Genomic DNA, 25,634 nt, shown 5'->3' on the forward strand with positions numbered 1-25,634 from the left:
GAAGCCACCTACGTGAAGCGATCAATAATGTAGCCTACTTTCTGATACCGCAACCTCTTCATTAATTACAGTTGATAAAGTCATAAAAATGCTTTGAATAAAGTATTTTTTATGTCTTGTCATGCCAATAATTGGGACAGGTATTAAAAAACATAAATTTTCTAAATACAACTGGTCTATGCCCCCTTAAGTAACCGCGCAATAATTCACATAAGGGGCACGGCCACATTCCAGTAGTTTTTGGAGCGTGGTCGTTTCGAGACAATTACTATAAATTTTCGTTAAAACGACAGCGAACAAAGTTCAAATGTTTCTTCTAGTACCACTTCTATGTCTCCATTGAGACAGAATTCGGTTTAACGTAAGTCTAAGACCCGTAACACTGTAGCCTTTCTAAATCTGTAAATTTTTTTTTTCAAAACTTTTTTAAGATATTATAAATTAAGTTTATTCAATGTAAGAATATGGGGAAATAAATGATCATTTTATTGTCTTTACGAATCTATTTCAAAAGGCTTTACGTCCAATAGTGTTCACGTGATCGAATCCCAGACAAGTGCACCACTCTGTCGAGAGATGGGCGGCACTCGGCGACGAAGGAAGCACGGCGAATACAGGCTTCGTGCAGCGAAAACGTCGCTGGTTCCTTTTTGATTCCGCGGGCCGCACGTTCATCCCCATCGATCTCAGCGACAGCGAATCCAGCCCACCAGGGGGTCAGGGGGGAGGGGGGTGGTGCTCCCCACGCGGTTCCCACCCTTCGCCAGCCGAATGCGCCACCGCGCGTGCGCCCCGCCGACAGAGTGCGCCACCGTCGACCCCCCACCCCGCGCACTCGCGGGTTCCAGAGCCGGGGTTGGCCGGCGGCCGGCAGTCATGGAAACGGCCCGGTCGCGACCAGTGCTGCCGTGAAGACAGCGGGCAGTTGCGCGCACGGCTCCCCCTGCGATGCGAGCATGATGCGGCGGTCGTCGCTGCTGTGCCCGCTGCTGCTGGCGGCGCTGCTGGGCCGGGGCCTCGCCGCGGCGTCTCCGGTGAGTGCGCTGCAGCGAGCCCAGGTCGCCCGCTCGATCCACGCACCAGGCCTTCCCCCCGCCACGGCATCATTCGCATCTAGTTCACTCTACACATTTACAAACAAAACAAGTTTTCACTTGAAATACATTCATCAACAATGTTATATGATCAAATTATTTTATAGCTTTTTAATCTTTTCTTAATATTTCGGGGAGTGTCAAATGACTTCACATACAACACCTGGCCACAGCCCTTTGAGAAAATAATTTGAAACCAACTTCGCTTGAATAAAATGACGGCTGCCCTCGACTAAAATGGAGTTATCGCACGACGAAAATTTAAACAATTTGTTTCCTATATGTATATATATCACTATAATCGACATCGTGATTTTTTTTAACGTGGTAAGCATTATGAAACCAAGGTACGAAGTTTTGCAGGAGATAAAAGGATTGAAATATGCATTCCGTGAAGTAAATTCGTTCTGCGGCGAACTGATGTAAGCAGTCTTGAAACGCATTGCAATGGACTGGTAGTATATCATGTACGAAAATAACGAAATTTCAATTATTCAATGCACTCACTGTGGGAAGCTCTTGTGTTGGCTTAGAGAATAATTCAAGAAAAACGATAACTCTTGGAATTTGGTAAAATTGTATATGTTAAATGTTTGAAGCACGTTATTATTAGTTTAAAAGGGAAATAATTAGGACGTGAACTTACAAATGATTTTTTAAAAACAACTTTATATTGAGTGTTTACTGGTAGGTACTCTTTGTTGTGTAGCTTATAAGATGCAAGCTATTTTTGTGAAATATGGTGAAAAAAAAAAATAATTACAGTGTTAATATGTAACAGAAACACGCAAACATGTATAAAAGATGTTTTTTTTTTTCACCAAGAGATACCCTTGCCAATTTCTATTCACCAAGGGAAGCGCAGAGAGAAATCTGTATTGACTGAATTGCGCGGGATAACAAGTCACGAGTAAACAATAATAATGGAGCGTATTAAATAAGTGTTTTATATTAATATTTATTTAATTTATAGCTTATACTGGCGTTTGATTTAAAAAAGGATTGATTGACCCTACGAATATGTTTTTAAACTATAATTTTTTATATTACAGATAAATATTTTTTAAATATTAAACTGCATGACTATGAACGGAATTGAACCGCTGAAATAATTTTTTGACCTGAAAAAAAGTATTTGATACTTTGTTACATTTCTTTTAGAAAAGAAGATACTGAAAACGAAGCAGATGATTGAAAAATTCCCAAAATAAAACAATAAATATATGTGTAAATCATCCAGTTACTTTTCAACCTATATCACGACCTCCTTTTACAAGTTTTTCAGCGAAGCATTGCGTTCTTTCAGGGGGATAGTTTCTTAAATTATTGTTCATCTATTACTTTGTATTTTTGCCTAAGATTTATAATAAACAGTAGTTATAATATATTGTTTATTGATGGTTTTATCAGTCAATAAGAGTTATTCAATGGTTTTGAGAACTTTAAATGCCAAGGCTTGGTTTAATTTAAATAGGTATGCTTACATTAAACCTACATTTTATATCAAAGAACAAAAATTATACTACGTAATTAAGAGTTGTTGTTAAGTTAGTGACATGTTATGTAACGTGGTGAATATTTTTCTCAAGTGGTTTTCAGACAATTCTACGTTTCTCATGTATTCTTTATTGTAAAGTGTAAATGTACTCTGTATATATTGACAAGGCCCATGGCATAAATATGTTCCGTTGGCTGAGAATAAAATGAAATGAAATTAAACTTTAAATCCAAATATGAATTGAAAGTACGAACTCGTGTGTTGAAAAAATTTGAATAAACAGTGTTATGGATAATTTTTTTTGAATTTATGCCATTTCTGATTACATTGTATGTTATAGAAAAACTTCAATAACGGGCAATAAAAAAAGAGGAATGATACGCAAATACAAAAGAAAACAACCAAAAATAAGCCGATGTCACAATTTAAGTGCATGCACTAAACACAGAATTCCGTGAAATGAATTAGTTAGAAAAAAATATCGGAAAAAATTGTGGTGTTCAGAATATCTGTTTAGTGCACAGTAATAAACGTTTCTGTACTCTTACAAAATACCCCTTTGGAAACCAGTTGAAAAGAAATAGTTTTTAATACAACAAGACAACTTGTAACTTTGTACAACACATGGATATGGTTATTTTTGCATTTATAAAATACGTTTTATGAAATGATACTGAGTATTTCTTACAAAAATTGGCGCATTATTTTATATTTTATTTGATGTTTCATTCAAACATTTTTTTTAAACCACGGAAAAGAGAATCGAATATTCAATAATTGGACTCTAATTTTGTTGAATTGTGCTTATTAATGTGCGCCGTTAATACCGGGAAAGCTATACAGGAAACGGGTTACAAAACACTTTAACTAATTGGAGGTTCTGGGACAACACAAAGCATAAATGTCCTGGTAAGAATCCTAAGAAGCTTAGTATTACTGCGAACACTATTTTGTGGCGATACAGTAGTTGTTTTCATGTAAATGTAAAAAATTAAAAAAAAAACTTTAATTTTACATGAATATATTTGAACTATTAACAAAAAAAATACAGTGATCATCGTTGGGTTCTTTCGTTTGTCGCTGTGTTGTGAAAGGTCGGTTTATTTGTCTTGGTGTGTTTTTGTCTTTATTTAATATTATTGTTGCAACTGTCTCGTCGTTGTCAGACCGGGGGTGTTCGTATGTGTTGTGACATTTTTACTGACTTATTCCTTCCAAGTAATTCTGTTTGCAGTCTATGCATTTAAATTTGGACATCGGCAGATTTTGGCTTATTCTATGGGTATTCATCTTCTTTCCCTCTTTTTTGGTCCGTTATTGAGGTTTCTTTATGACAAACAGTGTAGCCAGCAATGGTGTATGTCCTAAAAGTATTCTAAATCAATCTTCCCCAATGCAAGATTCATTAAAAGAATACTTATATTGATAGTTCAATTGATAAGCAAATAATGATAATTAAATCATGAGTTTATTTAAAATCTTGAGAAAAATCATGAATTTAAAAAAACATATTAATTTAGATACTACCCCCTTAATGTACTTACTGCAAAAAAAAAGTTATGTCACTAAACTTGAAGTGGGAAGCACTTTATTTTACATTTCACCGCTAGAGAACACCTGCGGAGCACGACGTGATAACTTCCACTTCAGTAAATGAACGTCGCACAGCCTATTGTATTTTAATGAAGGTTGGTTTGAAGAGAGCGTGATTTATATCGTCTTTAAAAGTTTGCTTCGATGAAGGTAAGTAGTTAATTGAAACAATTCATTGCACCCTTGTGATAGCTGGGATGTTCCTTTATTGCGTTTTTTTTTTGTTACGGTTATTTTAAATTTAGTTGCTCTCTCTCTCCATACATATACAAATATACATATATACTAGCTGGAGTACCTACCCGACGTTTCCCGGGATAAACACCCCTTGGGAACTGATTTTCGGGGAACATCGACCTTAGTTGATGCTTATGCCATAATAAGGAACATCATTGCTGAGTTTCAAGTCTGGAAGACATATACATTAATACAGGGAAGTTTTGTTCTTTAACGTCTTAGCAACCCACCTTGGTAGATGATTTTTAAAAAAAAACCACCTTCTAAGTTGAGGTATATGGTATGTAACGTTGGGAAAACCCCTACTGATTTCCAAGTCTGTAAGGCATAGATGCACTTGAAAAACGGGAATTTTTATCTTTAATTTCCCCGCGAGTCCCTTTGGAGATTATTTTCTTAAAATACGTTCTAAGTGGATGCCTTACGTAGCAAAAAGAATATACGTGAAAAACTTAAAATCTGTGTAGGTTTTATAGTTCTAGTGAATTCATGATGAGTGATTCGGTGAAAGGTATATTTCATACATACACACACACGCACACACACACACATGACACACACACGCACACACACATGACACACACACATACATATATATAAATATAAAGTGTAATGAAGTCAAGCTTGTAACTTAGATTTAATTTATTGTCAATATAGTTGTAGAATGTGTAATAAAGAGTGATAAAGAGGCAAAATCAAAAATGTTTAGAATTTTTTTTTGTATTTAAAATTTGTTAAAGCATTAAGCGAAATACAAAATCTATCCAACGGATGTTGATTCAATTTAGCCGATAGTAATATTTGTCATGAAGTAACATTTGGGACATTTTACATCCTCGTAACTTACATCATAACGTCAAGACGCGGTTTTACACGAATCGCTTTTAAACTATTAACGGGAATAAATCAAACCCTTTGCACACCTACTAGTAATTATACTATAAATTAGAAAATGGAAAAATATTTTACGTCATGATAAATCATTGAATTCAAGGATCATGAAGATAGGGAATGATGTAGAAAACTCTAAGGAATAAAAAAAAAGCTATTTTGAAACATGGTTAACACTGGGAAATTTGCAAAGTATGAGTTACAGAACAGTATCAGTTTTTCATAGAATGTGTTCAATGTGTTCAAATAAAGAGTACAGTTGATTATCCTTATCTTTGTATTAATTTGAAGCATAATCAAATATGTATCGACTTTCGCCTGATAACAGTTAATTTACTGAGTTCAAATTGAATAAAAAACCGGCATTAATTTTATTTTACAGACTGGCAATGATGGTTACGTAGTTTTGATAGAAAGCTTAACCATGAAAACTGTATATTATGCTGGAAAACGTTTGATAGAACATGTTACATATGTTTATTAAAAGGTGTTTTGTAATATAGCTGTAAAATTAGAACAGATAGACTGATGGGACAGGGGAAGTGTGCTAGGCGAGACATAGAAGACACGTAATGCTCAGGGACAATCGCTGGAGTAGGAGTGTAGGGATCTCTACACGTCACTGTAGGGATACATTTTAATCTAATATTGGTTTTAATTAAGATACAAAGGGTGTTGACAAATACATAATATATAAATATTCGTTAGCGTGAATTAATCTCCTGCAATTAATTACACTTAATTTATTTACGTTAGCGAAGTCGCGGACTCAGGTAGTTTACAGTAAAGGTCTTACATGGTGGCTACGCTTCCCTGTAGGATGCACAGCGGGAAAATTCTCCTGGCCACGTGTCAATATACTTGAATATAGGGCGATTACGGCAGCTGTGTGGATTACGAGGACGATCACAATTTGTGATTATATATGGGTATCTTACATCGCAGTACACTCACAAAAAAAGATTTGAGAGAGGGCTGGGTTCTGGTGATTATGGCCGAGTCCTAATTCGTTAGAAATAAAATATATACTTATACGTAACGGCCCCGAAAGTAACTTCACGAGGACTGTCCAGACTGGAAGTGAAGATTGCAAGTAAACAAATCTGTGTGCACCTCGCGTACTTTGAATTCAAGTAACGTAGTAATTTCAAAAGAAAAAACTTTTTTAAGGTTATATTTGATACATTATTAAATAATTTTTAATCGTTTTAACTTTATTTATGTCCGTATTATTAAATTTAATAAAAATAAAAATATTTAAGCATGTTTATTAAGGTTACAACAAATACATGTATATCCATATGCATCGTAATTACGATACAAATGTAGAATCATAAAGAAAATTGCTTGAATTCGTGTGACACTGAAGAATTGCTAGAATTTTAATTTCAGCCTAAGATCGTTTTTTGCAAAAAACAAATTAATTAAAAAATATAATATGAAGAACCCGTGCGGCCGAAGAGGCCCCCAACTGAAGCTGTCCGGAATCGTCAGAAACGCGGCAAGGGCACGTGAAGTGCGCAGTGTGGCAGACTCTAGACTGCGGCCTGGGTCAGCTCTCTCTCCCGACCCAGCGACACGCAGACGTCTGGTCCACACCCTCTCAGAAATGTTCACCGTAAATTTACGAACGCTGATAGCAATTACCCATAGATATTCGTAATTTTGCGTAAGTAGTATATAATAGCCGGAGCTGGGACACGGGTCCGGGGCGAGGAGCGAGGCGCCGAGCCACATCTCTGATTGTGACGTCACGGCGGCCATCTTGGATGGTCGAAACGGGACACAGCGTAACGGGACAAGTAGTACCGTGACCTTGACCTTGACCCTCAAAACTTTTCAAAATTGGGCAAAATTTGCCCAAAATTCCTCATAATTCGCCAAAATTTCCATTTCTGTGGAAAAAAATTCCGCCAGAAAATCTCAAAAAATTAAATAAATAAAAAAATTCTCTTTTTGAGGGAAAAATGCCCGTTTCGAGGGAAAATTTCCCGTTTTTAATCCTTAAAAATCCTAGCGGCTAGAAATGTCCATATATAGGCTTAAGCATCCATGTCTACAGCCTCCCTTAAGTCTCTGACGTCATCATGGATAATGAAGGGACCGTTGCAATTTCCGTTACGGCCGCCAGCTTTAAAATCTTTATTTACTATCCGATTTTAATGAAAAAAGTTTTAAAAATTATAAAAAACTAAATAATAAAATTTTAGTAAAAAATTAAAATAAACAATCATTTACGGCATGGAGATCGGAGTCCTCGGTTCGAACCTGACGAGTGCAAAAAAAATGGCGACCGATCCTTCTAACCCGTGGTGGCTGCAGGCAGACTGACTCCCACCACTTTTTTAAAAGCATATATATCGCCAGTGAGCATGACGTCACGTCCGCCATCATGAAAATCCGTAATTTTTATGTTAGAAAATCGGGAAAGTATTTAAAAATCATTAAAAAAATTAATCCAACGAATTAAATAATAAAAATCCTTAAAACCACCTTTGCACTTTTCGTGACGACCGCCATCTTGAAATCATCCACTGGAGACCACCATCTTGTTTCCGTCTGCTAGAGTGTGCTGATACCATGTTAGTATAATTTCCTGGTCACTATACCTTTGTCCTCAACTGCTGACATTGAACTTTGACCTTGACCTTGAAATTTGACATTGACCTTGATCTACGACTTTGACCTAGAAGACCATCATGGATCCGAAATTATGCATTCAGTACATGCTACCAGGAGCTACCACATGCTAGTGGTCATTGCCACCATCTTGTTTTCGTCTGCTGGAGGACACCATCTAGTGTGTGTACTCGTCTTACCATCATTCTAGTCTAAGTTTTACCCGCTAGAGTGCAGTAATCATTTATTATTACTGAGGTGCCCGCCATCTTGATTAATTGGGCGCCATCTTGAAATCATGTAATTATTTAGCTAGAAATGCGGGAAAAATTCCAAAATTAATTTAAAAATTGGCAATCATTCACAGATTAATTCGATCCGCTCGTGTCCTTGATTCGATACTCGATCGATGTAATAACGTTTAATTTTACGTAAAAAAAATAATAATTTCAATAGACCATGTTCAAAATTCTTAAAGAGACTTTAAATCCTCTACTACCATTATGCTATAAGCCATCAATACCAACATCTTGAAAAATTCGTAATAATTAACCTGAAAATTCAGGAAAAAGTTAAAAATGCATTAAATACATTTGCAAACAATATACAGATTAATTAGGTCGACCAAGGTCCTTGGCACGATCCTGGACGAAGCAAAAATAAATTTAATTTAAATACCAGAAAAGTGTAAGGTTCAAGAAATAAAACACCACAAGTTCTTTAACAAACATAATATTTATTACACGATTTCTATCCTACTACAGGATCACTTGCGAAAGCCAGCAATCTTATAAACATTTAGCCCTGCATAGACGTGCAACGACTACTTCTTAGCTCCAACAGATCCAAATGCTCCAACAGCTCCAACAGCTCCAATGATATTGGGCTACAATGCTACGAGTCTAAGAGACTACGAGGCTACAAGGCTACGAGTCTAAAATTATCTAGCTGGTTACGAGTTATACATGACTGCGAGACTGCGTGACTAAAAGACCGCATGGGTAAGAAACTACATGTCTATGAAGCTACAAGGATACAAGTCTACTCGGCTCCAAAAGCTCCAACAGCTCCAACACGCAATGTACGCAATGTACGTGCAATACATAAAATTTACGCGCAATAAATGTAATGATTACACAGTACACACAGGAAACGAAATGAAGAAATAGTACACATACAGGAAAAAAACGGAATGTACACACAGTACACACAGGAAACGGAACGTACACACAGTACACACAGGAAACGGAACGTACACACAGTACACACACAGGAAACGGAACGTACACACAGTACACACACAGGAAACGGAACGTACACAAAGTACACACAGGAAACGGAATGATCACACATACAGGAGCGGAAACACAGGCTTAGTTGGAAATCAGAATACAAGAAATAAAAACATTAAATTTTTACTTTCAATATTTAATTTATTTCTCAACATTACACAAATACAAGTAAAAGAAGCCATTTATGTATGTAGCTAGCTTTCCTCAGTTCTTTGAGTATGAAGGATATTTCTTTGATGCACGAATAGTTTTCTGCACAAAGCGAGCCATTTAGAAGTCTTAGCCGGTCAACCAATATGTTTGGATCTTTTCATGATGTGTAATCAATCTCTTCTACCACCAACTTACTTGCTTGTTTATTATAAATACTTTTAATATCACAATCGTCCCAGTGATCAAAATAAGCATTATCACATTTATTATTATAACACGTCGTTTCCATCGTTTTGGTCTCAGGACACCGCCACATGGTTTTCTACGTGTGCTACTGATTATTCTTGTCAATATAATGGCGGTTTTCTCCGTGTGCTTCCGATTATTCCTGACTAGACCTCTGATGGTTTTCTCCGAGTGCTTCTGGTTACAGATGAGAAATTGATCTCCGCATTAAGGACTTTTTACCTAATGAGTTATATCATGTTATCCTGTGATGCAAATAAATTGTTAATTTCTGGTACTAAATCAGAACTGACAACATTTTTTTTATAAGGTGGATTTTAAAAAAAACATTACTCAGTCCAAAAATATATGATAAGACGGAAGAGAAACACTATCACGAAGGACGAACTTCCTTCTCCTTGATGTCTAGCGAAGCCTTCCTTCTTTTGCGATCATTAGTGAGCATCCCGCATACCACATAAAATAAATGATATTTACCTGCAAGCAAAAATGTGTTGACATCTGTTGTTGACAAGCAGAACTACTTGCATCAATTTGCTTTGCATTAGATAACTAAACTCTCACTGATGAAATATTTAAAAAATTCTATTTAAAAAATGGATCCAATTGGAAAACTGTCAGTTTGTATCTAACATTAGTCTCAGAAGCTACCATGGATCATAGTTTGTTATCTGCAGCTGAATCGGAAGGAATCCGCTGTAGATACTATGGCAAGGATTTTGTCATGAGAAGGAATGCTAAACGTCATGAGAGGAATGAGAGCAGGTTTTTAACACGAATTGACAGCTTAAACAGACATGATAGAACATGTAAAGCCAAGCCTACTTACGGCATAGAGGACATCGATGGATCCACTAGACTAAAGAAGAGTGATCTGCATTACGACAATAATTTTCCTTGTCCTGAGCGTGATGGTATTAGCTCACCTGATCGTGACGAAGAACATAAATTGAAGGATGCTGATGGCTTTGGGAAGACTGAAACTAATGGAAGTATCAACACCGTGAAAAGTGAGAATACATTCAAGCCTATATTCAGTAGATCCTCCAATCTTTGTAAAAGTGATGGACTCCTAAAAATGAAGCAAGAAGACGATGAAGACACTTCGACATCATCGATATCGAATTCATACGATAATCTGGGTGAAGAGGATGTCTTCTACAGTGATTGTTACAGTGACTCTGAGGCTGTTGACAAAGGCATAGACTGTGATGAAGCACCTAAAGCTGACAAGATCGAAGATGTGTCCTGAGACCGAAACGAAGGAAACGACGTTTTATAATAAATAAATATAATAATGCTTATTATGATCACTGGGACGATTGTGATATTAAAAGTATGTATAATAAACAAGCAAGTAAGATGGTGGTAGAAGAGATTGATTACACATCATGGAAAGATCCAAACATGTTGGTTGACCGGCTAAGACTTCTACATGGCTCGCTTTGTGCAGGAAACTATTCGTGCATCAAAGAAATATCCTTCATACTTAAAGAACTGAGGAAAGCTGGCTGCATACAATAATGGCTTCTTTTACTTGTATTTGTGTAATGTTGAGAAATAAATTAAATATTGAAAGTAAAAATTTAATGTTTTTATTTCTTGTATTCTGATTTACAACTAAGCTTGTGTTTCCGCTATTGTATGTGTGATCATTCCTTTTCTGTGTGTTCGTTCCGTTTCCTGTGTGTACTGTGTGCACATTCCGTTTTCTGTGTATATGTTCCGTTTCCTATGTGTACTGAGTGTAAGTTCCGTTTCCTGTGTGTGCTGTGTGTACGTTCCGTTTCCTGTGTGTACTGTGAGTACGTTCCGTTTCCTGTGTGTGTACTGTGTGTACGTTCCGTTTCCTGTGTGTGTACTGTGTGTACGTTCCGTTTCCTGTGTGTACTGTGTGTACGTTCCGTTTCCTGTGTGTACTGTGTGTACATTCCGTTTTTTCCTGTATGTGTACTATTTCTTCATTTCGTTTCCTGTGTGTACTGTGTAATCATTACATTTATTGCGCGTAAATTGCATGTATTGCGCGTACATTGCGTACATTGCGTGTTGGAGCTGTTGGAGCTGTTGGAGCCGAGTAGACTTGTATCCTTGTAGCTTCATTGACATGTAGTTTCGTACCCATGCGGTCTTTTAGTCATGCAGTCTCGCAGTCATGTATAACTCGTAACCAGCTAGATCCTTTTAGACTCGTAGCCTTGTAGCCTCGTAGTCTCTTAGACTCGTAGCATTGTAGCCCAATATCATTGGAGCTGCTGGAGCTGTTGGAGCATTTGGATCTGTTGGAGCTAAGAAGTAGTCGTTGCACGTCTATGCAGGGCTAAATGTTTTTAAGATTGCTGGCTTTCGCAAGTGATCCTGTAGTAGGATAGAAATTGTGTAATAAATATTATGTTTGTTAAAGAACTTGTGGTGTTTTATTTCTTGAACCTTACACTTTTCTGGTATTTAAATTAAATTTATTTTAGCTTCGTCCAGGATCGTGCCAAGGACCTTGGTCGACCTAATTAATCAGTATATTGTTTGCAAATGTATTTAATGTATTTTTAACTTTTTCCTGTATTTCTAGGTTAATTATTACGAATTTTTCAAGATGTTGGTATTGATGGCTTATAGCATAATGGTAGTAGAGGATTTAAAGTCTCTTTAAAAATTTTGAACATGGTCTATTGAAATTATTTTTTTTTACGTAAATTTAAACGTTATACATCGATCGAGTATCGAATCAAGGACAGGAGCGGATCGAATTAATCTGTGAATGATCGCCAATTTTTAAATTAATTTTGGTATTTTTCCCGCATTTCTAGCTAAATAATTACATGATTTCAAGATGGCGTCCAATTAATCAAGATGGCGGGCACCTCAGTAATAATAAATGATTACTGCACTCTAGCGGGTAAAACTTAGACTAGAATGATGGTAAGACGAGTACACACACTAGATGGTGTCCTCCAGCAGACGAAAACAAGATGGTGGCAATGACCACTAGCATGTGGTAGCTCCTGGTAGCATGTACTGAATGAAAAATTTCGGATTCATGATGGTCGTCTAGGTCAAATTCGTAGATCAAGGTCAATGTCAAATTTCAAGGTCAAGGTCAAAGTTCAATGTCAGCAGTTGAGGACAAAGGTATGATGACCAGAAAAATATACTAACATGGTATCAGCACACCTTAGCAGATGGAAACAAGATGGTGGTCTCCAGCGGATGATTTCAAGATGGCGGTCGTAACGAAAAGTGCAACGGTGGTTTTAAGGATTTTTATTATTTAATTCGGTGATTAATTTTTTTTAATGATTTAATTTTTTTACCGATTTTCTAACATAAAAATTACGGATTTTAAAGATGGCGGATGTGACGTCATGCTCACTGGCGATATATATGCATCGGATAATAAATAAATTTTTTAAAGATGACGGCCCTAACGGTAATTGCAACGGTGACGTGATTATCCATGATGACGTCAGAGAATTAAGGGAGGCTGTAGACATGGATGCTTAAGCCTATATATGGACATTTCTAGCCGCTGGGATTTTTAAGGATTAAAAACGGGCAATTTTCCCTCGAAAGGGGAATTTTTCCCTCAAAAAGAGAATTTTATTATTTAACTAATTTTTTGAGATTTTTTGGCGGAATTTTTTTCCACAGAAATGGAAATTTTGGCGAATTTTAAGGAATTTTAGGCCAATTTTGGCCAATTTTGAAAAGTTTTGAGGGTCAAAGTCAAGGTCAAGGTCACGGTACTACTTGTCCCGTTACGATGTGTCCCGTTTCGACCATCCAAGATGGCCGCCGTGACGTCACAATCAGAGATGTGGCTCGGCGCCTCGCTCCTCGCCCCGGACCCGTGTCCCAGCTCCGGCTATTATATAGGTACTACTTACGTACACTCAGAAATTTACGGGCGATGAGTTTACTTTGTTAGAACATCGGCTTGCTATAATCATCTTAGAGTCTAATAAACTTAAGTCCACATAATTTTATTTTTCTTCCTATATGCATACATACCCTAATGACATCACAACACAGACCTTGGATGTATTTCTACGAAGATCCAGCTATTTGTACCAAGGAGAAATCCTGAGTTTACTTGAGGCGCGTTTTTCGCAGAAAAGTCCGTTATCTTGCTGTAATCTAAGCGTGTAACAGCTGCGGCACAGCATGCGAGAAATCAACATAACATCTGTCGCGCAAGAACAACAATCGTGTCTTCGCACGGTTGTGAGAGTTCTACAGCATTATCTAGAGTATTGATATTTTCATTCAATCACTTGAATACTTTTGTTGACATGGCGCGACTAAAAACAAAACAAAAATATTATTCGAAATATTCATTTTTTAAACTGCATTGAAGCTGCATATAAAAAAAACTTTGCAAATGATTTCCACTTAACTGAAAAATATACTATCATGAACATATATTATTACATCATTGAATTAGTTCATGTTACTTCACACCACAGATGCATATAGTCTGTGTCATAAAACTTTAATGTTTTATCAACAGTGTTTGTAAACAACTTCATCTGTTGCTTTGCAAGTGACTGTTTGGAAATTGGTACCACTGGATATACTTTTGGGAACTTTCAAATTTGAGACATATCGCATGACAGAGCGCGGCAATCCCTCGATTCCTCTCGATTTATAGAGGCGGAAATAAACATTTCTGACCCCGTGTTTAACCCAGAGAGAAGCAAGTAATTATAATTTTCACTCTCTGCCTTTAACATTTGTAACGTTAATTCTTTTAGACACTTAACATTTCAAACAGAGCTGGCTGATCTGCGACTCTCAACTCGGTTATCCACAAAATTTCATGAGTCACTTCAGGGCCAGTAGCATTCCTCGAAACATTGTGAAAATTCTGGCTACAGCTCTAGTCTCCTGGCCTACAATAAAATTTTCGGGCAAATAAATTGTTTGATATCCGTTATCCTTTCTATTTAAGAGTATTTTTTCAACGCCTATTTAATTATTTATAACAGCCTTTTAATAACGGAGCGACATGTAGCAAATATCCATTAAAAATATATATTTATTTTTAAGTTACAGTTCAATATTTCTCACACAACCATGCCAATCCACACAAAAAGACATAAAATTGCTATTATATATCACCCTCGAACACACAAAAACATATTTCAATTTTACGAGTTTTTTTTTGCAATAACGTGTGTAGATTGATGGCCCACCTACCAACCAATCAGGAATGCTGTTTCGTTAGCTCAGATGATTACACGGGCACGCGCGGTGTTGTAATTGGAATTAATCAAATAATCCTATTTGGATGTCAGCAACATGTTTTAACCGTATTTGCTTATGAACAATTGGTATTCAACATAATTCTATAGTAGTTGAATGCTACAATTACTGCATGAAGGATAGTCTTCTATCTTTTAGGTAAACAACAATAATTGAGTTTAATATTTTAGAAATTATTGATGTGTAAACATCTTAGCACTCGGTGTACGGCATTTGGTATGAGTAATTTCGAGAATGGAACGGAGGTGTCTGAAACGGAAATGTGTAACCACGGTGCTGCTATCTGCGGCGGATGGCGCGAACCAAAGTTCACAAAGCCAAATTGAAACTTTATAGTATTGAATGCTTAGTGTATTTTATCAAGATGACCAGTATTTTAATAAAATTACATAATGAAAATCATGTCCAAAGCCTGGGTTTAGTATTGTTTCAAGTATTTTTCGCTTTATTACATATTTTAACTTTTAGGTCTGCTAATTGAATGATTCAATAGTCGACGTAGCTGCTCCAGCAGGGAATTCTAGCGGTGGGTGCGGAAACTACGTGTGATTCGCGTCCATAAATGTACATAGTTGAAAACACAATATTCGTATATTTATCACACTCGGTATTATTTTAAATAATTATAGGTTAAATTTCGTGTCCGATTGGCCTATTATATGTTTATTTCCATCACGAGAACACACAAATTTTCTCGTTACCGATGTTAGATGTTTACGCATCACTTGCGAACACTGAAAGACTCGACGTTTTTTAATACTGCCAAGCCACCATTGTAATGTGGATAGAAGACCAACCACACAAACGCAAAGTTCGACTATCCTGCGCGTGCAGCTACATCAAACTTTCACTAAAAAAACTCAACTGGCAGTAAAGAACAGCACTCAATGCGGGAGTGAGTATTTAAAGGCTGCTTTAAGGGTCCCACGAAGAACAGGTTTCTTTAAAAACCTCTCCATGCACATAAAATGATTAAGACGAGAAAATTATATGACTAATTGCAGACTTCGTGGTTTCTTTTCCTCTAGAGAGATCGTCTGCACTTCCCAATGTTTGAAACAACGAGTAAAATTGTGTGCTTTATCATAAAAAAAATAGTTTTTGTTTCTTTAGTCTTGCATTAAATTTATACAGTAGTAAGTATGTATTAATATGTCCGAGCGCAGTGATCAGGGTGTGGTGGTGGTATTTTCCGCCATCTTGGATTGTGACGTCACGGCGGCCATATTGGATGATCTTGACCTTTGACCTTGACCCCGGCGGCCATATGTGATCCGCCATCTTGGATCCGCCATCTTTAAATCGAGTGCCCCACTCACTAATGATGAAATTTTCGTCACAGCATCCATATTGATTTTTTATGTTCCACTGGAGGCCGCCATCTTGGATACCGTCGACTTTGTTTCTGATGTTTGTTCCTAGAGAGCACCAGCGTCGCTCTGTCGCATCACATAAGGTCGATGTTCCATTACTTACCAAAGCTATTATGGTCCTTATCGACATATTAAAATTCAATTTTTTATGCAAAATACACTAGATTTCTAGGTCCATAAATACAAAATTTCAAGATGGTGGTCATAATGTCTTACTGGAGGCTGGCAGTAGATTATTTTAAGCCAATTTTAGGATTTTGAACATGATTTATTGAAGTTAATAATTTTTACATAAAATTATTTTTTTTGTATCGACCAGGGATCGAACCAAGAACAGGAATCAATCGAATCAATGATTATATTAATTGCAAATTTATTTAATGAATTTTGGATTTTTTCCCCAATTTCTAGCTAAATAATTTAAAATTACCAAGATGGCACCCAAATGATAAAATGGTGGGTGTCACAGTAATAATAAATGATAACTGCACTGTAGCGGGTAAAACTGAAACAAGTATGATGGTAATGTACTCTATCAGACAAGTACACACACACAAGTTGGAGTCCTCCAGCAGATGAAAACAAGATGGTGGCAATGTCCTCTAGCAGGTAATATATATGTTAACTATCGTTCCTGGTAGTGAATACGGAACACAAAATGGAGGATCTAAGATGGATGTCAAATTCACGGTCAAATTTCAAGGTCAAAGACAAAGTTCAAGGTCAAATTTCAAGGTCAAAGGTCAAGGTCAAATTTCAATGCCAACAGTCGAGATCAAAGGTATGGTGAACAAAAAATTATACTAACATGACATCAGCGCACTCTAGCAGACGAAACCAAGATGGTGGCCTCCAGCGGACGAAGACAAGATGGCGGACATGACATCATACCAGCTGACGATATATACCTTGGTATTGGTGGTGGGAGGTCAGTCTGTAGGTGGCTTCGGTGGAGGAAGGATCTGTTGTTTTTTATTTTTGCTCTTACCGGTTTCGAACCAAGGACGGGAATCGATCTAATCAATCAGTATATTAATAAGTATTTTTTAAAATGAATTTTAACTTTTTCATTAAATTCGGATAATAAAGATTTTCAAGATGGAGCCCGTAACGATAACTGCAACAGTTACGTCTTAATACAAGATAGTGGTTCTGTCTAGAATAGGTGATGCTATTATTACTTAAAATTTAAAAAAAGTTATGTTCGAATATGCAAGTAATTTTTATATATACCTGATTTAATTCTCAGTCTGGTAAATGTCTCGATGGCCGTGCGGTTAAAGGCGTATGTTTTCCAACCTAGAGGTCAGAGCTGCGATGGTTCGAATCACAGTGCTTAAATGTGCTGCCTTTTCGTAGTCGGTGCTTCCAAATGTGCTGCCTTTTCGTTGACGGTGCTTCCAAATGTGCTGCCTTTGCGTTGTCGGTGCTTCCAAATGTGCTGCCTTTTCGTAGTCGGTGCTTCCAAATGTGCTGCCTTTTCGTTGTCGGTGCTTCCAAATGTGCTGCCTTTTCGTTGTCGGTGCTTCCAAATGTGCTGCCTTTTCGTAGTCGGTGCTTCCAAATGTGCTGTCTTTTCGTTGTCGGTGCTTCCAAATGTGCTGCCTTTTCGTAGTCGGTGCTGCCAAATGTGCTGTCTTTTCGTTGTCGGTGCTTCCAAATGTGCTGCCATTTCGTTTTCGGTGCTTCCAGATGAGCTGCCTTTTCGTAGTCAGTGCTGCCAAATGTGCTGTCTTTTCGTTGTCGGTGCTTCCAAATGTGCGGCCTTTTCGTTTTCGGTGCTTCCAAATGTGCTGCCTTTTCGTTGTCGGTGCTTCCAAATGTGCTTCCTTTTTTTTTTTTTTGCTGGTGCTTCTATTTTTTTAATGTTGTTTTGACTCTAGTATTTTAGTAAATTGTTCTTGATTTGACTAGCGTATTATTGAAACCGGTTAATGTATATAAACGAGTCCTAGACAGCAGGACGCTCAGTTTGTTACTACCGTCGACGGTGTACGGATCACCTAGTTTGTTTCTTCTGGTGCATAAGTCGTGTAATTGGCTGTTCTTGAGACTTCGATGGCATATTTACCGACTTTAACGTCGTACTCGATGGAGGATGTACCATCGACTACGGGAACCATGACGTCGGCGCCGACGATGTTGGAGCAGATCCCGTTGGCAACGCCTCTGACAACACTGGAGGAGACTTCGATATGTGCTGTTCCACTATCATCTGAAGTTTCATCAGCATTGAATACTTCAATTAATGAAGAGCGTACTTCGCATCAGTGCAAATACTGTGGTGCATCATTTACTATCACCTCAAATGCTCGCAGACATGAAAGAAGCGGTTGTTCTAATAATGTTCAAAGAATACAATTTCAGTGCAATAAGTGCAATAAACTAATTTCACGTCTCGATAGCTTACATCGACATTATAAAAAATGCTCCGAGACGTATAATGAACATGGTTATTGATTTGACTCATGTGTTGTACCGGCTAATGAGACTATATAAGTGCTATGAACTTCAGTCCGTCTCTGGCTGTGGTGATGAACGGATCGGATAGACATTTAAAGTCATGTAAAAGGCTTAGTCCGTACAATAAGAAGACTGTTTTAATCGTGGAATCCAAAAGGCTTTGGTAATTTGTCAGTGTTTTTTTTGTACTTGTAGTAGTGTATTGAATTTATGTAATAAAAATTATTTTTAAAAGAACTTGTGGTGTTTTTATCATCTCAAACCTAACACTTTTTTAGTATTTTTTTAATTAAAGTTGTTTTGTATCGGTCAGGGATCGAACCAAGGACCTTAGTCGATCCAATCAATCATTATATGGATTACAAATTTATTTAATGAATTTTGGATTTTTCCCGCTTTTCTAGCTACATTATTACATGATTTCAAGATGGCGGCCGAATTTAAAGATGGCGGGGGGCACCTCCATAATAAATGATTACTGCACTGTAGCGGGTTAGAATAAAATTATCCAGATGGAAATGTACTCTATAATACAAGTACACACACACAATATGGCGTACTCCAGCAGGTGGTAGCTCCTGGTAGCATGTACTGAACATATAATGTCGGATCCATGAGGGTCGACAAGGTCAAGGTCAAATTTCAAGGTCAAGGTCAAATTTCAAGTTCAAGGTCAAATTTCAAGATCAAGGTCAAAGTTCAAGGTCAAAGTTCAAGGTCAAGGTCAAATTTCAAGGTCAAGGTCAAAGTTAAAGGTCAAGGTCAATGTCAAATTTCAAGGTCAAGGTCAAAGTTCAAGGTCAAGGTCAAAGTTTAAGGTCAAGGTTCAATGTCAACAGTTGAGGACAAAGGTATGGTGACCAGATAATTATACCAACATGGTATCAGCACACTCTAGTGGACGGAAACAAGATGGTGACCTCCAGCGGGTGATTTCAAGATGGTGGTCATCACGAAAAAGTGCAACGGTGGTTTTAAGGATTTTTTATTATTTAATTCGATTAGTTAATTTTTAAATGATTTTTAAATTTTTTCCCGAATCTCTAGCATTAAAATTACGGATTTTCAAGATGGCGTCTAAATTTTAAGATGGCGACCATAACGATAATTGCAACATTAATAGGATCCAATATGGTGGTCGTAACATAAAGTGTAAGAACGACATGGTACTCAACCAAGATGGCGGGTGTAATGAAATATGTAAAATTTATATAATCCAAGATGGCGACCGTAACGATAACTGCAACAGTGGTTTTTAAGTTTTTTATTTAATTCGATCAAATAATTTTTTTAATGATTTTTAAAATTTTTCCCGATTTTCTAACACAAAAATTGCGTATTTTCAAGATGGCGGGCGTAACGAAAATTGCAACGGTGACGTCATAATCCTATAAATTGCTTAACGCTGGCTTGAGTTAAGGATGCTTAAGCCAGTTTTAGGAATTTTCAGCCGCTGGGATTTTTACGGAATAAAACGGGAAATTTTCCCTCGGATCGGGAATTTTTCCCTCGAAAACGGGAAATTTTCCCTCGCAAACGGGAAATTTTGAGTCATTTTGAGTCAATTTTGAAGAATTTTGAGGAATTTTGAGTCTAAAATGGCTGCCGTGACGTCATAATCCAAGATGGCGGACACCGCCACCACAACCACGCGCCGGCGCCTGTTTCCGGAGGAACATTCATATACTACTCTCAGCGTATTATTAAATGCTTTTCGTAAACCGTTTTCAAATCGTGTTTTCTTTTTTCCATTCAGAAGCTCTGCACATAGTGTGTGTACTCGGGTAGGCGGGGGCCTTAAATTATGAGCATTAACAAATAACTAATAAAAACGCAGTTGAGAGACTAGGGTGTAATTAGTCAAGTAAACCGTTTTTATCACGAACACGCGACTACGCTTAGGCAACTGAATATCCGTAGGAATTTTTCTAACCCAAAATTGCCACACGACAATGAAATGACCAAATAAGGCAGGTGAACCAGAGCCTTAAGGTGGAATTCTGTGTAGTTGTTGATAAAAGTGTCTAAAGTCGAGTATGAAAAAAATCAGATTAGCTGTAATGCACAATTAGTATACTGCATACAGCAAAATGTTTTGACATTTATCAAAACTAGTACCAAAAACTTCATGTGATTGTCAGAGTTAGTAAAAAAAAATTATGACATTCTTTGTAAGTGACAGTTGAGAAATTGGTACCAGTAGTTATACTTATATGGGACTGATGCGGGAACGATGATGAGGAGGTCAATGACCAACCGACCTCTGACGTCACGGTGGCCATTTATGGTGTCAAATTTAATCAAAATTATTCCAAAATGACTAAAAATACCTCAAAATTCCTAGAAGATTCTCTTTTTTTAGGGAAATATTCCCGTTTTTATTCCAGAAAAATTAAAAAATACGATTTGTCCCCAAAGAAGCGTAAAATCACCATGGGAAAGCTTCCAATAAGCCTCTTGGGAGATCTTTGACCTTGAATTTGACCTTTGACCTTGGCCATAAATGTTAAATTCTTTAAATAGGTATTGACCAAAAACTTCCAAAAAAATTAAAAACAATTTTGACTAAAATTATGCACGTTTCTTTACGCACGCCATCTTTAATTACCGCCGTCATATTGGATTCTGGATAATTGCAATTTTCGTTACGACCGCCATCTTGAAAAGCCGTATTCTTTATGCTAGAAAATCGGGAAAAATTATAAATTCAAAAGAAAATTAATTAATAACATTTTAACAAAAGTACCTTCACGATTTTGAAAATGGACCGCCATCTTGAAAATAAGTAATTATTAATCCAAAGGAAAACATTTTTAAAATTAACCAAAAAATAATAATTTGATTACATTATGTATAATAAAAAACGAACTTACGACATAGAGTTTTTGGTTCGAACCCGCCGATGGCAAAATAAAAATGACTTTGGATCCTTCCTCCACGGAATCCACCGGAAGACTGATCTCCCACCACTAATTCTAAGGTAGATATTACATAAGTCAGTATGACTTCATGACATCCATCTTGAGTCCGCCATCTTGTTGACTAATGGAGGTCACTATCTTTTATCTGACATTGTTTTCGTTGATAGAGGGCGCTGCCTTAATATTAGTTTAATTTTTGCCCGATAGAGCGCAGTAGTATTTATTACAGTGGCGTCCGCCATATTGAAGTAGTTTGGCTTCTGGGTTGTAGCTGCGACCAAGGCGCCATCATCAGGGTAGAGTTACCTAATGAGGTTATTTCTTTTTCCTAACCTAACTATAAAACTAGGTGTATTTGGGAGGGGTTAGGGTTAGGGAGGAGACTAAGTGCGTCTCAGGCCGAAGCCAATACGCCTTACTCATGCTGGGTTTAAGACATGAAGGAGAGGTATCATGCACCATGTGCTAGGAGGGGATTGGCCAGCCATGGCTGCGATTGGCGCCATGACTAACTTCCCTCACTTCTTAACTCTCGACTAAAAACTAGATAAGTTGGGCCAAGGTAAAATCTGCATAGACCTAGGGAAAACCCTGGGCACTTACATGGAGAAGTTATTACAAGTTATTCTGCCTTTAATACTCTCGCCTGAGAGGAGTGTTTTACGATTGGCTGCAGCTGTGGGCTAAACACAGCTTTCCTTTCGTCTGGTTGGCCTGTTGGTTTGGCCAATCGGAGCTGGGCTCCTGTGTTTGGCTGGGGGTGCTGGCAAATCAGTGGCCTCTTATCTTCTGATTGGCTGGGCTGTTTGGCCAACCAGAGGCGACCTGTCTTTTTGTTAGATGCAGAGCTATATTTTGAGGTTTTCCGAAGAATGGATCCCATATTCTGCTTATTTTGTAGCCATCTTTTCTGTTTATGTTTCCTGGATGTTTTGGTATTAAAATATTGTTAGATGCAGAGCTAGGTTTGAAGTTTTCTGAAGAGTGAATCCCATTTTCTGTTTAATTTGTAGCCATCTTTCTATTTATGTTTGCTGGATGTTTTAATATTATAAAAAAATGCACTTTTATTTGACATTTTAAAAGTTAGAGATTAAATATTTTGCAATCATTTCTGAAAAACCTTTTAGTATTGAAGAGTCAGCTAGTGTAAATATTGAAATTCTTAGACGTAGTTAATAATTTCAGTTTCTCTAGCCTACCTCTCTCAGTTTTAAGAATTGTATCTAGAAGTTTGTGTCTGAAAGTCAAATTACGGAGTGTCAAAAGTATGTTAAATACTAAACTCGTGACTAGATCTTGTAATAACGTGTAAACAAATTCAAATGTAATATTTATATTTGCGTGTAATGTTTATGCAGACGGTGACAATACACTTCGACAGGCACTAATCACGCTTTATATAAATAAATTTAACTAAAATAATTTATTTTAAAATACAGATGGAATTTGTTATTACTCTCGACTTCAAAGCATCTAACAATTCTTTCATTTGAGTAAGTTATCTTTAAGATACAATGTTAATTATTAGTATGTTATTTATTTTACTAACTTCAGTCCGGCAGAGCGTGGACTACTGGGTACGTAACTTGCAGTACCAGTCAAACAAAATAGCAATACGTTCTTTCAATATCAAGTTCCATCTATACTATCTAATATTATTTAGTTCGGGATCGCGATTCCGGAATTTGAATGATAAATCTAAAGATGAACAAGTACACGGTCTTTCTATACAAAGAATATGTTCGATAATATAAAAGATTCTAGTTCGGTGAAAAATGTTCGTCTTGTTTAAATCGTAATTCGTTAGGGTACTTCTTTAATCAGCGAGTCTTCGGGTGATGGGGTAAGGGACCAAACCTTGCTGCAGGATACCCACGAGACGTGTAGGTTCTCGGAGAATCCTTGGTTCGCCTCAATCAGGACTGCGAACTTGGTGTTGCTCCTCCGGTCTCTAGCGAGCGGCAGGAATACGCGCCGTCACGACTCCATCCTTCGGGCTGCGTGCGGGAACTGGGCTGGACTGCACGACGGTCATCCTTCCCGGGCTCGAACTGCGACTTTTCATTCTTCGACAGGATTCTTCTTTCTTCAGGATGATCAACGGCATTTATTCTTCGTAGTTTCCAAGCAATTTACAGTCATTGGACGATCTCTTGAATCTGGATATTCGTCGACTTCTCTTCTTAATAATTATTTAGATTCTTGACGTATGAGTCTTATCTTTGTTGATTAAATTTAATAGTTCCTTCAAAATCTCCGCCAATATTGGCATTAATAAACATTTTCAATTCTTCTATAAATATTCAATTCTAAATTAATGCCGAAATCGTTGCGTTTCTAGATGTTGCCTTCATCAAGTCTCAATTCGTTCTAAAAGAATCTTTTCCCCGTTACTAATAAACGACTTTCTAAAGTTTGTTGATAAAACAAAACTAGTCAAATTACTACCCATTACTGTCGTTGTTCATCTTTAAATTAATAGTGATTTCAAAAAATACTGCTATTCTAGCCTTGACAATAATTTAAAATAAAAATTAACATAGAGTAATACATAGACAAAACGATAACCAAAGAAATTTACAGTTTGAATCAACCATAGATTACAAATATAAACATACGGAATAAAGTGTAACTAAACAAAATAAATATTAAAGGAAATTAAATATTTACTTTCTATAACGGGTAAATATTGCCTTTATAGTATATAGTTAATTAGCCTAGTTCTTCGGAACATAATTATTTCTTTAAATGATTCATGCAATGGAGAATTTTTATTTTATTCAAATTCTTCGATACATGCCATTGCATTTTTACGCTATTTGTCATGAAAAAAAAAAACCAAACGCAAATAAAGAATTAAAAATGAAAACATAAACCCACATAGAACGAATCAGCTGAGGTCAAACAGAAAACCCCAACGATGAACCTAAACATGTATTATGGACAACACATGGACGGCAGCACAGATGAACCTATTCAAACTTAAATATCAGACAACACAAGAATTCCGTGGAATTTAGTTTTCTTGTCTACCTGTAATTACTGTTTTTGTTGAAACTGTCTCGCCGTTCTTAGCCTACTGTGTTCGTCTTTGCTGATATTTATTTTCATGGCTAAATTCCTTCCACAGAATCCTTGTTCTGTCTGATATTTAAGTTTGAATGTGTTCGTCTGTTCGTTGTTTAGGTTCATCGTTGGGTTTATCTATTTGACATCAGCTGTTTCAGGCTTGTTATCTGTGAGTTTATGCTTTCATTTTGAATTATGAATTTGCGTTCTTGAATTTTTTTCCCATGACAAACAGTGAAAAACTGCAATGGCGTATGTCCAAGAAATTGTATTAAAAACATTATTTTGTTTATTGGATCAATTAATTAGAGTGGAATAATAGCTTGATGCCCCGCGTCAAACTGCAAAGAAAAAGTGTTAACTCTTTTAAGTGATTGATATGCTGGCTGGACCCAGAGCATTACACGTGTGGACCAAGAGAAGGAACGGGCCAGGTATAAGGGGGTGTAGAGGGGGCGGGAGAGTGTAGCTGCGTTTCGGGGTAACGAGATTAGCAGAAGGCAAAGGAAAATTGGTCGGGTCGGATAAGGCAACAGGAGCGGGGGAGGGGGGAGGGGGGAGAGCTTCATTTCCTCGCCGCGGGGCGCGCGTGCTTCGCGTCCACAATGCGGCCGAGACCCGAGACGTGACGTCATACTCGCTGTTTCCCTCGCGGGCACGAACGACCGCCTCCCTCCCCCACCGCCAGTTTTCTTTTGTCTCGCCGTTCGTTGACTCGTTGGCGGAATGGTCAACGCGCGAGGTTGAAACTACTGCCGGGAAAATGTTGTATAGACACCTCTACGCGTGAAACAAGTGCCAACGTATGCTGTTACTCCGACACAGTTTTTTTTCTTCTCTCATAAAACAAACACATTTTATAAAAACTGAGACAAATTAAAAACAAGAAAGAAAGTACAATATTGCAGTACGTGGATGTA

General features: G+C 37.2%; 1 protein-coding gene across 1 annotated transcript in view; it reads left to right on the plus strand.

Annotated features, from left to right (window-relative positions):
• Nucleotides 1–931: 931 nt before the first annotated feature.
• Nucleotides 932–25,634, plus strand: part of LOC134537824 (furin-like protease 2) — a 205,876-nt gene continuing 181,173 nt past the window's right edge. The window contains exon 1 of the mRNA XM_063378711.1: nucleotides 932–1,034. Within this exon, the coding sequence (XP_063234781.1) occupies nucleotides 957–1,034 (78 nt within the window). The 5' untranslated portion in view covers nucleotides 932–956. The remainder of the gene's footprint in view (nucleotides 1,035–25,634) is intronic.

The sequence above is a fragment of the Bacillus rossius genome, chromosome 1 (assembly GCF_032445375.1).
Source record: "Bacillus rossius redtenbacheri isolate Brsri chromosome 1, Brsri_v3, whole genome shotgun sequence".
Lineage (NCBI taxonomy): Eukaryota > Metazoa > Arthropoda > Insecta > Phasmatodea > Bacillidae > Bacillus > Bacillus rossius.